We start from the raw sequence: 16068 nt of genomic DNA, 5'->3' as shown, positions 1-16068 counted from the left end.
GTCAGCGGCAAAAATAAATCCTTTTAGTGGACGCTCCGGTACTTTGATCGCCGCAGTTGCCTTTAAAGGATTACGTTTCAGCTGTTTTGCGTCTGAGGGCTGAGGCAATCTACTGGAACAAATCCAAAACGTTTAGTACCTATTCGTCCTTCAGACATCAAAATATGTAAAAATAGAGCCCAGCTTTACAAATACAAAATTACGAGTTGGTAAATCCTGACACCCAAATGAAATGATTCCAGGAAACAAAGAAATCCACCTACAGATCCTCTCATTTATAGTATTTTATTTGTAATTGCTTGATGATAGACTATCGTACTCGTGCATAACCAGACATGAGATGAAACTCATTATAGGTTATTATATCACTGTTGTTATGGCTGCACCACATGCATTTTTTAATACAGCAGATCATCATGAAAAATTTTAATTTAACACACCATTAGCAAGCTGCCAGGTGTTGGTCTTTTGATTTATACAGTATTTCTTTCCAAAAAGGTGAATAGACCTGATATACAGTATAATAAACACACACCATGAATACTTTATAACATACAGTTTTTGTTGATTTGGTCGAGATTGATCAGTTCTGCAAAGTAAATAGTCTCATACTTCAGTCCAACCTGTCTACCTTGGAAATGAAATATTAGATACTTAAAGTTGCACTAATCAAACTTGTTATATTGAATGTGTCTCAAATTACTATATGTAATGTGAAAGATGTTGCTCATAGTGACAATCAGAGAATTTTCACAAAACCTTCAGTCTGTCTATTGAGTGTTCAGACTCATTGTTTAGATTTTCTGGTCCACAAACTCTGCTCCCATCAACTTTGTTTCCAGCAGCTGTTTTCAGTGAAGGAGCTCTGATAAACCCACAGTACACTACTTGGCCAGCAGGACAGACTCAGTCGGAGACTAGCTGGTGGAGTAACACATCTTAACTGATCTGTGATGCTTTTCTATCGCATTTTTCGGTTCTATCACTGTACACAATTTATATCTTGATAACTTGAATCTCCTTGAAATCACTTCATAAATGCTCGGACTGGGCAGAAAAATCAAATATTACTATTTTTTTTACCAAATACCTTAATATCCGTATTGTGAAGTGTTAAAGTAATGGCTCTTGGTACTTGAAAAATATCAGAACAATGAGATTTTTGATCAATAATCATCATCATAAGGGCTGAAGACACGTATGAGAACAAGTAGTAACAGTCTTGTAAGTTCTGAAAATGACATCACTTTACTGTAATGCAGCCCTTAAAACCAGGACAAGACAACAGTTATGACATATGACAATAACCATATCCAATATATATAGTCTCATAGCATGATAGTGATGTAATATCGATGTATTGCCCAGCCCTACGTAATTATTTCCTGGATCCTTCTTAAAATCTCATTGCCAGAACACGTAGTTTATTTTATATTGTGGGAAATCATTAATCACAACTAAAGTTTTTAATGAACACTGCATTTAATGTGATTTATTGATACATGATAAATTATAATTAAGGCTACTATAATCCTTCCTTGCTACATAATTTCCCATGGTGGCAGCTTTAAATCTCCCACAGTTGCTCTGTTGTTAATTTTATTCTTTTTCTCTCCTCCTTTCTCCTCCTTTACAACCTAATTTGTCCACATGGATCCTTTAACCTTCTTGGGGTCTCCCTCTCTCTGTCTCTTACAGCACTGAATTTAGTCCGTGAGCAGGCTGAAGTGTCGCCCTGGTTGAGTCCGGTCCTGGTTCTTCCCGTGCTGCAGCTCCTGTCCTGCTCCAGCCTCACAGAGCCGCTGGCTGAGCGGCGGACTCACAGCCTCATCCAAGAGCTGGCCCACAGACTGCTCCGCAGCATCAGCAGAGAGACAGATAAACCCAGACAGGTAACACTGAGGCTGCTACTCAAACCTTTCCTGTCAAAAACAAACAGATTTTTTTAATGATATGTTCGAATTAAAAGATTTTGGAGATATCCTTGTTGGCCTTCACAAACCAGCACTGGTTAAAATCACATATGCAATTTATTTACGGTCCAACATACAGTAAGTTAGTGTGGAAGAAGGTTTTAAAGGCTACCTCAACTGATGTCCTCTGTGAGACCAAGTCACAAAAACAGGCAGAATGGATTACACACAGTCTGATTCGTGTGGTTCACGGACATGACGTGTGGCTCTCTTAACCTGCCAAGGAAACAGCAGATGTTTGTGACCACACTGTCTGTTTCAACTGATCCAACTGTTAATTACTAACTACAGTATCACCAGACTTCCTTAAGAAATGGTCTGATTTTGCTTCATGAGGAGAAACTTAACAAACTTTGTGAAACAGCTACGACAAATTCTAAATCATTGGTGCCTTCTTGTAAATTCAGCATTAAATGAAAACATGAAGTTGTTTGTTTCCTTGTAAAAAGTGTCAGTTTGTGGCAGCATGGCTGTACCAGCCTGTCTGCTTCTGTGTCTAAAGTGCTGAAGTCTTACCTGCCAACATTTAGCAGCTGTTTGAACACACTGTTTCCACTGATTTCACCATTTACACTCAATTTATGAAGGAAGACAACATTTATGTTGCTAAACATGTCACATTTACAAATAACCAAAATAGTCTACGTCTTGGTCACCCTTGGAAAAAATCCCCTGACTCCCGATAAAAATCGCTCAATTTTGTGAGTTGCAGAGTTGGGAGAAACTTTATTAACATTGTAAAACACTGTCTTTGACAAATTCTTAATGTTTGGGTCTTTTTGCAAATTCGGCAAATGTTCTACATGAAGACATTTCTTTCTAGAGTGGCAAGTGAGATCGGATGACAAGTGGTCACAAGTGGTATGTTGGTACGCATGTTGTTACCAGGTCTGAACCAGGTCTAGAGCTTACGATTACTTTAACTATTTGTGTGTTAACCATCGATTTTACTATGGAACAGATACACATTTGCCGATTGTATTTCTTTATGTCTCTCCTTCTCATCAGTCTGGTCCACCACTGGCACTTCCTCTCAGTACCTGGTACAATGAGATCAGCGTGGCTCTATCCATACTGCGTAAATTGGCAAATGATCCAGCAGCAGCAGCTGATTGGCTTCTGTCTGTCAGCTCGGCCCTGTCATCAAGCCAGCGCCAGCTCTGCTCTCTCACCCTCATCGTGACCTATCTCATCATCACGGGTCAGGAGGATGTCTGCCAGCTGGCTCTGGACGTGAGCCAGGCCATCGCTGCTGCTGACCCCTGCCAGGTAGATAATCCACAAGGCTTAACAACACAGACAGACTCTCAGTTAAAGCACTTTCTCTGAAGCTTTGAATAAATAACCTGAATGTTTCAGTGAGGTGCTTGTTAAAAACTAAAATATGCACATTTTACCTCAAGGCAAAAAAGTGATGCTAGTCTTGTCTTTTTTCTGGAAGTATGTAAAATATCTGTGCAAGAAGTTAAAGACCCGCCTACATTTCTGTCATTGATCAACTGTTTGTTCAACCAGGGGAAACGGATGTCAATGAGCACAACATCAGACCGAATGTTGTGATTTTCAGAATCTGCTGAAAGTTTGGAACTGGCTTTAACAGTGGTGAAATAACAATGACTTGTCAGGCTGAATATGGCAAATCTCTGGCAATCTGCATGTGTTTTCTCATTGAATGTATAATTCGTCAATGTGTTGATATTTGACATCTTCTGGGCATTATGTGTCGTTGACATTGGCTTTGAAATTCACTTTTAAAAAACACATTCTTAAAAACCCAACCTGCCTTTAGCAGCTGGGTTTGCTGCAGCTGTATAAAGAGAGCGATTGAATGTGACAGACTTGCCTCTGACCCTCTGGGACTGTAAATAGAGTCACTAGCTGCAGAAGATGATGTGAAATATCACATGGTGCTATATGCTCCTCATTACTCGGGCTCGTTAGATGCCTCAGCGTATTCCCCTGCTGGCCTAATTGCTCCCAGAGTGCCACTTGGGCCGGCCGTTTGATGCGTTGGTAGAAGGTTATTGGCATATTTGAATCCATTGGATTTCCGTCCCCGCAGTATCATTTCACATCATCTCACATCTGCCTGCTTACATGAACAATCACTGGAAACACCTTGTAGGTTTGCAGTGTCTCTTTCTCACGAGATACGAAAGTAATACCAAAACTAAGCATTGTGTGTAAATGCAATGTAGTGGGGAGGAACATGATTTATCCATATTTATTTATTATTATTTATTGGAGTAATACTCCTATGATTTCCAATGTGTTGTTAAGGACCAGCAACAGACCTTTCAGGGATTTGACTTGAAGAAAAACCTCCATTTCCTTGTCCCTTCTCTTCCTCTCAGGTAAAATGGTTGCTATGCAACGGCCATGGTGCAGGGCAGCCGTAAGTGCTTTATGTTAATTAAAGGCTGCTACACTGCAGAGCTGTTGACTACGTGTGTCCAAGGACCCTGACTAGATCCTATTTTTGACCTCAGCGCTAAAGGGAATGATAAACGGTTAACCCTGCATTGTCCTTCATTCCGCTCTCTAACTTGTATCCATGAAGGTTTAATTGATCAGCACAGGGGCTCAGACATCCATGACCATGGGTCAGACCACAAGGGGACTGGGAGATGGGACAGTCCACCTGGAGAGATTAATCTGTGTGTTGTGATACAGTCACCACAGCTCTCCCTGCTGGGGTTTGTGCATATACACAGGTTTGGCTATGCATCAGTAAATATGGATATGTTCAGCAGAAGAAACTGGTCCCTGAGGCTTGAAGAATACCAAACTAATATTTTTATAATGACGCAGTAGTCAAATAATCTAAACGTACTATAACTTTTTTGTCCATATGGGAAAAGCAGAGGCAAGCTAACACAAATCTGATAAATTAGCACCTTAATAAGTTGGTACTGCAAACCTGTAAGAGAACAGATGCTTAAAGATATTATACTTAACATTAATGCGATGAAATATCTAAAAATCGATCAGACCTTTGATTGCATATTTTGTGATGTTGTGTTCTTACATTGTACCAAATGTTTCCAACAATGTTCAAACCAGAGAAATCATTCATCAAATCATTTTATTCAAGGTAACAGTGCGTTTCATTTGGTCCCCTGTCGCTGTAACCTCCGGGGTTAATGCCAGCTGATATGACTGAGAGTGAGGAAGGTAGTCAGTGAACTTGACTGAACGTAACATAAAACTTAAATACATCTTTTGTTGTCATTGTTTTGATTGAGACACCCCTTATGGTAGAAAATACAAACTGTGTCTAATTACACATCCATCAGACACAGAGACACATTGATATTCATTTAGAGTCGTGTTTATATCCCCTGATGAAGACAATCCAATATTGACTGTCCTTTTAGCTCCTGAGGGAAATATCGGTCTCTGTAGCTGCTAAATGTTCCACTATGTTATCCCGCTAGTCTCTAACTGTGTCTGTTTGCTGTTTGGTGCTGAGTAGTTAGTGTAAAGTGGGTTTTTAGAGGTTTTTGACTGAAAACAGCTGCTGCTGGAAATGACTCTGATGAGACTGAAACAAAAAAGTAAAGTTTTCGGGCTGTAAAACCAAAACTATGAACTAAAACAAGCATCTGTCAATGATTAGCATGAACATTATAATAGCACAATGGCTAAAATTACACTGCACTGCTTTAGTAGTAAAAACAAACAAGAGTGTTACTGGAAGTCAAGCTTATCTTGGACTTATTACCTTTGCCTGTGTACGTTTCTTTGTTGGTTGGTGGATTTCTCAGCACGATTACACAAAAACTAGCAAACAGATTTGCATGTTTGATGGAGGATAGGTCTCAGCCCAGAATAGACACCAGACTCGATTCCCCAGCTCCCCCGGCTGCACATCAAAGTATCCTTAAGCAAGATTTTGAACCCCAAACTGCTCCTGATGAGCAGGTCGGCACTTGCATGGCAGCCTCTGCCATCAGTGTATGAATGTGTGTGTGGATGAGTGAATGTGACAGGTGTTGTAAAGCGCTTTGGGCGGTTAGTAGACTGAAAAAATGTATTTACCATTTTTTGTAGTTCAGTTTACTCACCATGATTACATTTAAAATTAAGAAATTGTATATACTATTCAGTACCAGTTCACTGAACTTCAAGTTTTAGATTTTAAGAGTGTAATGTAGAGTTCTGTCTCTGATGATAGTGGATACAAGAATAGAAAGTAACATCGGACTCTGGTCATTTGTTATTAACATTACAAAGATTAGTTTCAACGCAGGTTTGTGTCAGGATAGGAACAGAAACACTTTAATCACTTTAAATCCAAGTCAATCCAAAACCCTGTAAGGCAAATCATAGTTAGTTGAGGGGAAACATCGAAATGCAGAAAATAGGCAAGTAACTGGGGTAACTAGTTACCAAAATAATATATACTTAAATATGATTTCAAAAGATGAGAAAATAAACACTTTAATCTCATGATATTGTCCATTTACCCATGTACTATAAGTAAAGATATAGGCGAATTTAAATAGTAGCACAGGAAATTTGAACCAGCTGCATGTAACAATAATGCTGAAACCTCTATTGGTCTCCCACAGGTGGGAAAATGTATGAACACATCTCTCAAATATTAAAGCTGCTGATGTTGTAATTAGGTTGAGATGTCCTTCATGACACACCAGGGGATATCATGTTCAAAATAAAAGCTCACTGAGGACCTTTGAGTCATCCACATTGTCTTTATGAAGCTCTAGAAGAGCAGCGTTAAAGTTAAATGTAGGACTGATGAAACTGTTCCGACAGTCATCACTGCTGCACAGCTGCATTTTCCGTGCATAATTGTTGTGAGATTTTTGAATAAACTTGTCGTCATTGATCTCCCCTCTTGTGGAATATCTCTGCCAGAACACCATCTCCTGGTGACACCCAACAGCTGAGAAAAACTCAGGAGCTCTCCTAAATGTTAGCACAGATAGGAATGATTTCCTAAGAAACAGTTTTACTCGAAAATGCCTCACTCTGAGAATTTTGGGCCAATTCCGACTCATTTCCTCCTCTGAGCAACTTGATAAATGCGGCCCCTCACTTTACTTGGGTGTTTCCTTTATCGAAACTCACATGTGTGTCTGCAGGTCCCCTCCCTGATTCCTGTTCTGTTGTTCAAACTGGGGAGAGAAAAGAATCCAGGCCAGGCTCATGCTGTGTTGAACTGCCTGCCAAACCTCGGGACTCACAAGGTACTGAGCACCTCTGGCCTCCACTGTCCTACTTTACAAATGAAGATCTTATGACATGAAATATAAACCACTGCGCCTCACCTTGCTGTTGTGTATACCTTTTATTTTTTTAAATCATCATCTCTAAGGATTGTTCTTATTAAAGCAGAATTCATAATCTGAATATGCAAAACTGTGTCTATATGCAGAGGACTCTTTCACATCTGTGAGAATATGCATGAAGCTCTTTACAGATAATTTTAACCATTAACACACACCATGTGCTTTAATGTTCCAGCTCTGTGTGCCCATGGTGCTGCAGACTCTCCACATGCTGGCCAGTGCGCCCAAGCTGAGAGCAGTGGCAATGCGTCTCATGACTGCTCTTTGGAAGAAACAGGTCTGTGATAATAAATAATAATTACTCTCCTCATAGAAATGTATGCAGACCTTCTTTATATTTTAAAATGTTTCCTATGTTGTCCTCTTGTTTGCTCATAAATGACTTTGTTCATTCCTGTAAGGATCGAATCTACCCGGAGCTGCAGCGTCTGCTGGGCCAGCAGGACAGTAGGGTGGTGCTGGGGAGGGACACCCAGTGGGAGCACATCCTGGCCAGGGCCGCCTGTCTCAGGGACATCTGCAGAGAGAGGTCAGACCACCACACGCTAGACTCAAGTGGTGCTTGACACAAGGCTCTGATTGATTAAATATGATGGAGACTGACAAAGAACAGTAATAATCAGCAGTCTGATGTTTTTTCTGTGGTCATTTATATTACATTTATGTTTGGTTCAAGGGTTTTTCTTTGATAAACTTAGAAGTTAGCCTACTGCACGTGACAAATGCCTTGTAGACAATACAGCATTAGCTTAGGTTGTAACTTACATCCCTTTAATGGTAGGGTAATGCCTCTGTACAGATGTAGGGTGATCTGATAGAAATACTGCACATGTAAATGTTGTATGTGTTCATATTCCTTTAAATTTCAAATTCAACAAAAGTGAAAATACCTCATTATGTAGTGAATAAATCAAAACAACCGACTTGATTACCTGATTTTAAGGTTGTTTTCCACCTCAGCCGTCCACATGTTGTGATTAAGAGGATTGTCATGTATTATGTATCACACACTTGCCTTTCTGTCTCAGGCCTTACCAGCATGGTGGTGACATGTTGGCTGCCATTACACTCACTCTGAACCAGTGCACCAAACCAGACATGGCAACCCCTGCTGCTCTCGCCTTGCAAGGACTACAGGAGCTGTGCCGGACAGAGGTCACACATATACACACACACACAAGCACACACACAGCCAATGTAAACATAGCAACAGAGTTTTTATGAGGCTTGTTTTGCAGGTAGTGGATATCATCTCAACATGGAGAAGTCTTGGGCCAGAGCTGAGCTGTGACTCCCGTCCACTGATTGTTAAAGCCATAGCTGAACTTCTGGCTCTGGTTCCCCAGCTCACTGTCAAGTCAGAGGAGTACGAGGTATCTGCTCTGCCTCAGGAAAGCTTCTCTTTAATCCTGGAGCTTTATTTTGGGGGTTTTGTGTCTTCCTGTCTGTTCCTAACTTTGGCTCCTCCCAGTGGTAATATCAAAAAAGACACCGACTAATTCTTCAACAAATAAAACCTCATGCTAATGAAACAATGTTAAAGATGAATAATCTATATATATAATGTATATATGTGTTGTAACTCATCTGAACATATCTGAAGTTTTGGTGTCAGCCCCTGAGAATCGAGGTAGATGAGCTTTTCACATAGAGACCCATGCAGCTGTAGGATATGTTGTGACACACCTCAACATACATAAGTTAGCTTGTTAGCCAGCTATGTTTACATGGACTAACAATAAATAAGGATATATAAACAACATGTTCACATGGACATACAAACACAGCCAACCAGCGTTAGGTTCCCACTGGCCTACGTTTCACTGATTGCAGTACATTTGCGTTTCTATACAAGTGTCCTATTTGTAAATGTATGATTTAATGGGACTCTATACAACAATTTGTAACAATTTGCATATATTAATCACTTTTTCATTGGTCATATGTGAGCGGATTGTAACGTGATGTGAAAAATGACGTTGGATAGAAATGGAGTCTGCTAACATAAAACAACGATCAGCTTCCATACCAACACAGAAGTTCCACAGAGAACCTTTAATACCAAATAAACCTCTGTTCAAAACTAGAGTCGGGATGTGGTTAGCCTAGCTTAGCATAAAGACTGGAAGCAGGGAAAATAAGATAGCCTGGCTCTGTCCAAAGTTAAAAAAAAAAAAAAAAAACAAGCCTGCCAGCACCTCCTATAAATCATTTTTTTTAGATAATATGAACATGTGAAATAGTTTGGTTTGTATGTAGTCAAAAATGTAGTGAACAACCTCTGGATGTAGTGACAGTGTGCAGCTTCCTGGTGTTTGTTGCCACAGTGAAGTTGCCATTGTACCTGTACAGTACAGTAACAAACAAGAATGAATGCTCGTTAGCTTCTGATGCTAAGGATTGAAGGGATTTTTAGATATAAAGGGTCTTTTGATAATTCTAGTAATAAGAAAATGAGTTAGAAATCCTTCAGCTGGTGATGATAAGCTAATTTTGTAACACACAATTTGCACTGGCTAAATCTTTGGTGAGACTTCTGTTGTCTCTTATTAAGACGATATTAGATGTTCTTGGCAGCCACAATTTGCTGCTGGATTGTAAAAACATTGGAAGTTGCTGTCGCTTTAAAAAGTCTTTTTATCTGTGTTTTTCCAGAAACTGAAAGAGGAGGTGGTCAGCTTTCTCTGGAATTATGCCGTGAGCAAGGTCTGTGGACTGAAGATGTGTGTAAGAGTGTGTGTGTGTGTGTGTGTGTGTGTGTGTGTGTGTGTGTGTGTGTGTGTGTGTGTGTGTGTGTGTGTGTGTGTAACCCGAAGTCTGCAGTTGCCTTGACTGAGTGTTTTTGCCATTATTTACAGAATTTATCAAAGGTTTTGGCAAATAATTCAGAATACTCATAATTGCTAACACAATGTTGGTGCTGCAAAACATTTCTTACATATAACTTACAAAAGTAGAAATCTAGTATCTATAATCCTAAACTGAACATCCAGTACATTGACAAAGCTGTGCTCATAGTTTGTTTTATATTGGCAGTGGATAAAATGACTCTGTGTCATCTGAAATAGGTCAGTTGTAGTCATGAACTCACAAAGAATTACCAGAAACTCAGCTGCTCCCTTCAGGTTTATGAAGATGAAAGCATTTTTTGAGTCAGTGTTTTACTGCTACACCACCAAACATCTCATGCAGTGTGTATGTCAAATGTTGAGTCATCTATACAAAACTCTGAAAAAAATGTGTGTGTGTGTGCTCTAACAGGATCCAGAGATGGCCAGCTGTGGCTACAGGGCTTTGGCAGATTTTCCTGAAGCGGCCCACACAATAAATCTCCTTCCTGAGGCAGTATGAGTCCTGCTCCACTCTCCTAACAGTCTCAAGTCTATCTAAGAAAGTCATGCAAATTATGACATGGAAAAGTTAAATTTGAATTAACCATTAGCCTGTATCTTCAATATAAGGTGAAAGGTTTTCACAGGGTATCTGTGACATTTTACAACAAACCGAAAGTCAGGTCTTCAGAGGTATCAGAATATTCTAAAATCAGTGATTTATCTTTTTCTATTCACTGCCATGTGTAAAGCTGCTATATCCATTTAATACAGTGAGTAAGTTGGTGCAGATTTGTTTGAGTTGTGTTTGCGTCTTAGTTTTTAGCCATGCTAGCGGCATAGCTCTGGGGATGGTAATGGTGGTCTCCTGCACTACTTTGATCCACTCTCTATCAGATGATTTGCCTGAGATTTCATCCAGCACGATCAGTTGGTCAATATTTTGTTTGTCAAGTAGTTTGGTTTGGAAAAATATCTGACAAACCGTAATTCCCGTCAACCCTAGCTGTACTTTGTTCTTATTGCTGTTGTGTGTTGTTTTCTGTTATTATTGCTGTTGTATTGCTGTTGTGTGTTGTTAGGCATGCTAACATGCTAATATCAGATGGCGAACATGGGAAAACATTATACCTGCTTAAAAGTAGCATGATAGCATTGTTATTCCGAGCATGTTAGCATGCTGATGCTGGCACAGAGCTCAAAGCACCGCTGTGGCTAAGTGCCGTCTCACAGAGCCACCAGCATTGCGGTCGACTTGTGAGCTCCTAATTACAAAAAAAAATCAAGATAGTATTAACAGCCTGTGCAGTCCACTGCAATTCACTTTAGACTGCATCAAAAGGCCAACAATAATATTTAGCTCCTGTAACTTCCACAGCACCGTGCAAACAGTAGCTAGCAGGTGCTTCCTTCAAAATGTAGGATTTACTCTAACTTACCAACTGTAAGATAAATTAAATAAGATAAATGTTTGTACGTATGCGTTTGTTTGGCTTTAGAACACATGCGTTGCACTTCAACTGTTCGTACAGCTGTATGGTCATTTAGATTTTCTGCTCAGTTTATAGGTTCTGATTAGATCGGCTGTAGCTTTATGTTCAGTTCATATTGTCCGTTCCTTAGCATTCAGGTGTATGTATTGCTTCTGCTCTGTGCACTCTGTAGGCCAGGCCACCTGCAAAGCTCCCTGAAAATGAGGAGGATCTACAAGAGGAGGAGAAAGAAGAGGAAGAAAAGGATCTCAGCATCCCAGGTTCATCTTATGTGAAGCTGATGGCTCTCACCCCCGCATCTGTCCTACCAGGTAAATTGTAAAATTATAGTCAGTCAGAGATGAGGCTTCATACTGGTGCTATGGTGCTTCCAGCTGGGCCCGGCGCTTCATCAAACACAATCGGCAGTGTTAATAGTGGGAGGGCAGTGAAGCATCATATTGGAGGCAGGTTTGGATTTTGGGTGATGCCGTGAACCTCGTGCCCATCTATCATTGTCATACCTTACACTCCTGGGACGTTCAGTTGTAGTTTTGCTTCAGTCTTACATATTTTGAGAATTCCTCCTCACAGAAGTTCATCTTGATACTCTACTTGATATTTCAGCCTTTGAACTCTTCCTCACCTCGCTGGTGAAGCAGGAGATGAGCCAGATGCCTCGGGGGGTTTACTTCTCAGCCCTGAGAGGAGGAAACCTGCGTTCGGACCAGGGTAAAACCGTGGCAGGAATTCCATCGTTCATGCTGAAAACCTACGAGAAAAACAAGCAGCCTGGCCTGAAGACCGGACTAGCAGGTGACAACATGTTATATTTTTATTTTATTGCTTTGTGGAAATATTTGTGTTCAATTACATTACACTGCAGAGGTGTTTAGGGTTATTTTTATTATTGTGTCCACTTACATATTGAACAAGGAATCTGCATCAGTCAATAATATAATAATTATTACAGTTGTTATTGGACACGAGTCTGGTACAAATAACATTGCCTAATAAACTGTATGAAAAGAGATTTTTTGTATCGGAACGATCCGATCCGATACAAAAAATCTCTTTTCCTTAAAAACTTTGTGATTGTGAATTGATAATTTTTGCAATGTTAGCTACAGCAAACTGTGAACCACTGGAGGCGGTAAATGATTGGAAGAACTGTGTTGTTGTGACGTGAATGTAATGGAAGGGGGGAGAAGAAATGCAACACTTAGTGGCTGCATGTTATCAATAACATTTTTAAATACTTACGTAAGTTAGTTTTTTAAACTGAAACCATGATGTTTTCCTAAACCTAACTTACTGCCTCAGCTTAATCAAAACTTGACCTGTGTGTGTGTGTGTGTGTGTGTGTGTGTGTGTGTGTGTGTGTGTGTGTGTGTGTGTGTGTGTGTGTGTGTGTGTGTGTGTGTGTGTGTGTGTGTGTAGCTGGGCTGCTGCTCTGTTACGAGCTGCCTGTGCAGACGGATCGTGATGGCAGACCAATTGATCGTTTCCTCATAAGCCGCAGCCGCAGCTACCAGCAGACCTTGACAGCCCTCATTCATGAAGTAGGTCTAATCCTTCTCCTCCTCTGCCTCTCACACTCCTCTGTGGTTTTAACGAAACCTCTGCTTGTTGTTTTTGATGTGTAGGTGAACATTCAGCCATCTGAATGGCACCGTGCCCTCTTCCTGCCCCAGGCCTGGCGAGGTTTCATGAGCCGAGCTTTCCACGCTGTCCTACAGGTTTGTGCTTCTGACAGTTGATCCATCAACTGTATTATATGTTTATTGAAGTACTACATGGGGTTCTAGAAAGGAAACGTTCTTCAGGCACTGTTCAGAAAGAGCACAGAGAAAAGATATGTTAAAAAGGAGACTGGATTCAACCTCTAAGGATTTTCAGCAGGGCAGATTTAATGAAAAACACCCGTTTCCATAATTGATATTTCACCAGTAAACGTGACATCATGTCTTGACAGACTGCATTTGACAGTCCATAAACTGCTGATGCAGCAGGAATTACAAGGATATGTATGGAAGTTTGTGGCTGCCAATATTAAAATGAAATGAAATGAAATTATCGAATCAAATTAGAATTTTGTTTTCAATATGTGTGTGCATGATGTTTGACAAAATTCTGATAAAACAATGTTAGGCCCAACAGACAATGGGTATGAAAATGAACTTTTAATCTAGTAGGTTTTCAATATCCACTTCAACCACACCCCTTGGTCTCAGAGAGGTTTGTTCAGTTGTCACAAAGATGGATCATTTGTTATCACATGACCTACTTATGAACGGTCTTCATGTGATAACCAGCGTTCCTACTGTATATAGTGGAGAGATCATAACTGTGGATAAAGCCAGTGAGTGTCAAACCTGGACAGAAACCAAAGCAGTGGAATATGTCCTTGCTTCTGATTGTTGGACTTACTTCCAATTGGAAGTAAAATCCTGCCCATTGGTTTTGATTATTGACTATTAACAAAAGAGGACAATGAAAATCCTACCATTATCAAAATAGCCATGAAAAAGATAATTTCCATTATATTTTTCAAACAAATGGGCTAAAATCAGAACGTCACATTCAGGGTCTAAGACCACATAATTCATTAAGTCTCAGGTTACAGCTAGGGACAATTTTATTGCATTTTTATAAGTCCAGTTTGCTGTGTCATTTTCTGTGTAAATCTTATGTTTAGTTGAAAATGAAAAAAAGGTCTTTCCACATTACATTTTGCTGTTTTGTGCACTAAAAAATATTCATCCATGGAGTTTTAATTTTCATTTTGGAATTACATGTATGAATTATTAATTTATTATTAAAAAATAAAAGGGTTTTTGACAACATTATGCACACAGACATTGAAAATGAAATTTAAATTTAATTAAATGATCTCAATTTGATTAAATTATTTGATTTTCATATTGGCAGCTATGGAAGTCCGTAGTTATGTCTATGTCTCGTTCTGAAAGTTATTATGTCTGTAAAAACTGTAATAGTGAAACAAGTTGGCAGCAGGTCAACATGAAGAATACCTTATAACCTTAAAACAAGTCATTTGTTACAATTACTGGTAAAAAAAAGAGTTGACTATAAATGACTCAGTAATTATATCAGTTCTAATGCAACAACTTGTCTGTTTCACTGTTCCATTATTTCTGTGTAATATTCAGATGATAAATTCAAGGCTTCTTCCTTTTGTATTGGCCTTCCAAAACCCATCCTGACAAAGTTTCTCTGAGTTTGACAGAATGAATTGGATGTCTTTCATGGTCAAGTTAACTCTGGTTTTCTATGGTTTAATTCGTGTGTGTGTGTTCAGGGTCGACGTGCTGATTTGGAGATGCAGCAGAAACAGGGCAAAGGGAACCCACAGGAGCTGCAGTACAAACAACACTGTGCCTGGCTGTGGTGAGAATCACTTACATGAATATACTGCTAGCTTTATACTTACACACACGTTCAAAACAAGTTAACTACTAAAGGGGATTCAGTGGTAGCATGTAGTAAAGTGCACCATTTTTGCAGACAATAATGATGCAATGACATGTACTGTATTATTATCTTATTATTGATAGCTTTCTCTAAACTGAATTTGTGGACATTATGGCTCAAATTGAGGAAACCTCATGAATGTGTCTTGTTCACACACACATTGTACCTAAGATATACATGTCCAGAAACATCTGCAGTTTTAAGGTGTAGTTGTTGCATAGTGTAGCTGCTCCCGGTCTCATAGACAGTACAGTCTGCTGACCAGTAAAAAGCATGCTGCCCCTGACACTTCCAAGTACTCAGACAAGATAGGCATTTCTTTTTGTCCATATTTGCCACATGTCATAGTGACTCATGACTTGGACACAAACAATCATCAAGGCTCAGCCCTGCCCCAGTCATTCCTGTCCCCAAAAATGCTTTCCAGCTCCTGGGGGAACCTGAGGCGTTCCCAAGCCAGATGAGATATACAATCTCTCCAGAGAGTTTAGGGTCTGCCCTGGGGTCTCCTCCCAGTTGGTTGTGCCTGGAAAACCTCCAAAGAGGTGCCCAGGAGGCATTCTAACCAGATGCCCGAACCACCTCAGCTGGCTCCTCTTTTGATGCGAAGGCCTGTCTGAGCCCAGCCACCCTTTGGAGGAAACTCATTTTGGCTACTTGTATGCAGATGTGCTGGTCAGTCGAAAAGCTTTGCCTTCTGGCTCAGCTCCTTCTTCACCATGACTGTCCAATACAATGCCTGTAGTACACCAAACCGCCTGTCCATCTCACACTCCACTTTCCCATCACTGAACAAGACCCCGAGATACTTAAACTCCTTCACCTGGGACAGGATCTCAGCCCCAACCAGAGGGGGCAATCCACCATTTTCTGGCTGAGAAACCATAGCTCCAGACTTAAAGTTGCTGACTCTCATCCTGACCACTTCACACACAGAAATGCAATTTTGAGGTTCCCAAACCAGACACTCTCCTCACCATGG

At 40.1% G+C, this 16068-nt stretch overlaps 1 protein-coding gene across 1 annotated transcript in view; it reads left to right on the top strand.

Annotated features, from left to right (window-relative positions):
- Positions 1–16068, top strand: part of focad (focadhesin) — a 49083-nt gene that overhangs the window by 17944 nt on the left and 15071 nt on the right. Inside the window, exons 10-23 of the mRNA XM_073475388.1 lie at positions 1699–1892; positions 2982–3242; positions 7082–7186; positions 7464–7565; positions 7690–7817; positions 8317–8443; positions 8527–8661; positions 9944–9994; positions 10550–10633; positions 11785–11923; positions 12219–12407; positions 13032–13153; positions 13238–13330; positions 14914–15002. Of these exons, the coding sequence (XP_073331489.1) occupies positions 1699–1892; positions 2982–3242; positions 7082–7186; positions 7464–7565; positions 7690–7817; positions 8317–8443; positions 8527–8661; positions 9944–9994; positions 10550–10633; positions 11785–11923; positions 12219–12407; positions 13032–13153; positions 13238–13330; positions 14914–15002 (1819 nt within the window). The remainder of the gene's footprint in view (positions 1–1698; positions 1893–2981; positions 3243–7081; positions 7187–7463; positions 7566–7689; positions 7818–8316; positions 8444–8526; positions 8662–9943; positions 9995–10549; positions 10634–11784; positions 11924–12218; positions 12408–13031; positions 13154–13237; positions 13331–14913; positions 15003–16068) is intronic.

This window comes from Pagrus major, chromosome 10 (genome assembly GCF_040436345.1).
Source record: "Pagrus major chromosome 10, Pma_NU_1.0".
Lineage (NCBI taxonomy): Eukaryota > Metazoa > Chordata > Actinopteri > Spariformes > Sparidae > Pagrus > Pagrus major.
Note: the sequence above shows the minus strand (reverse complement) of the source record. Positions and strands in the feature narration are given on the sequence as shown.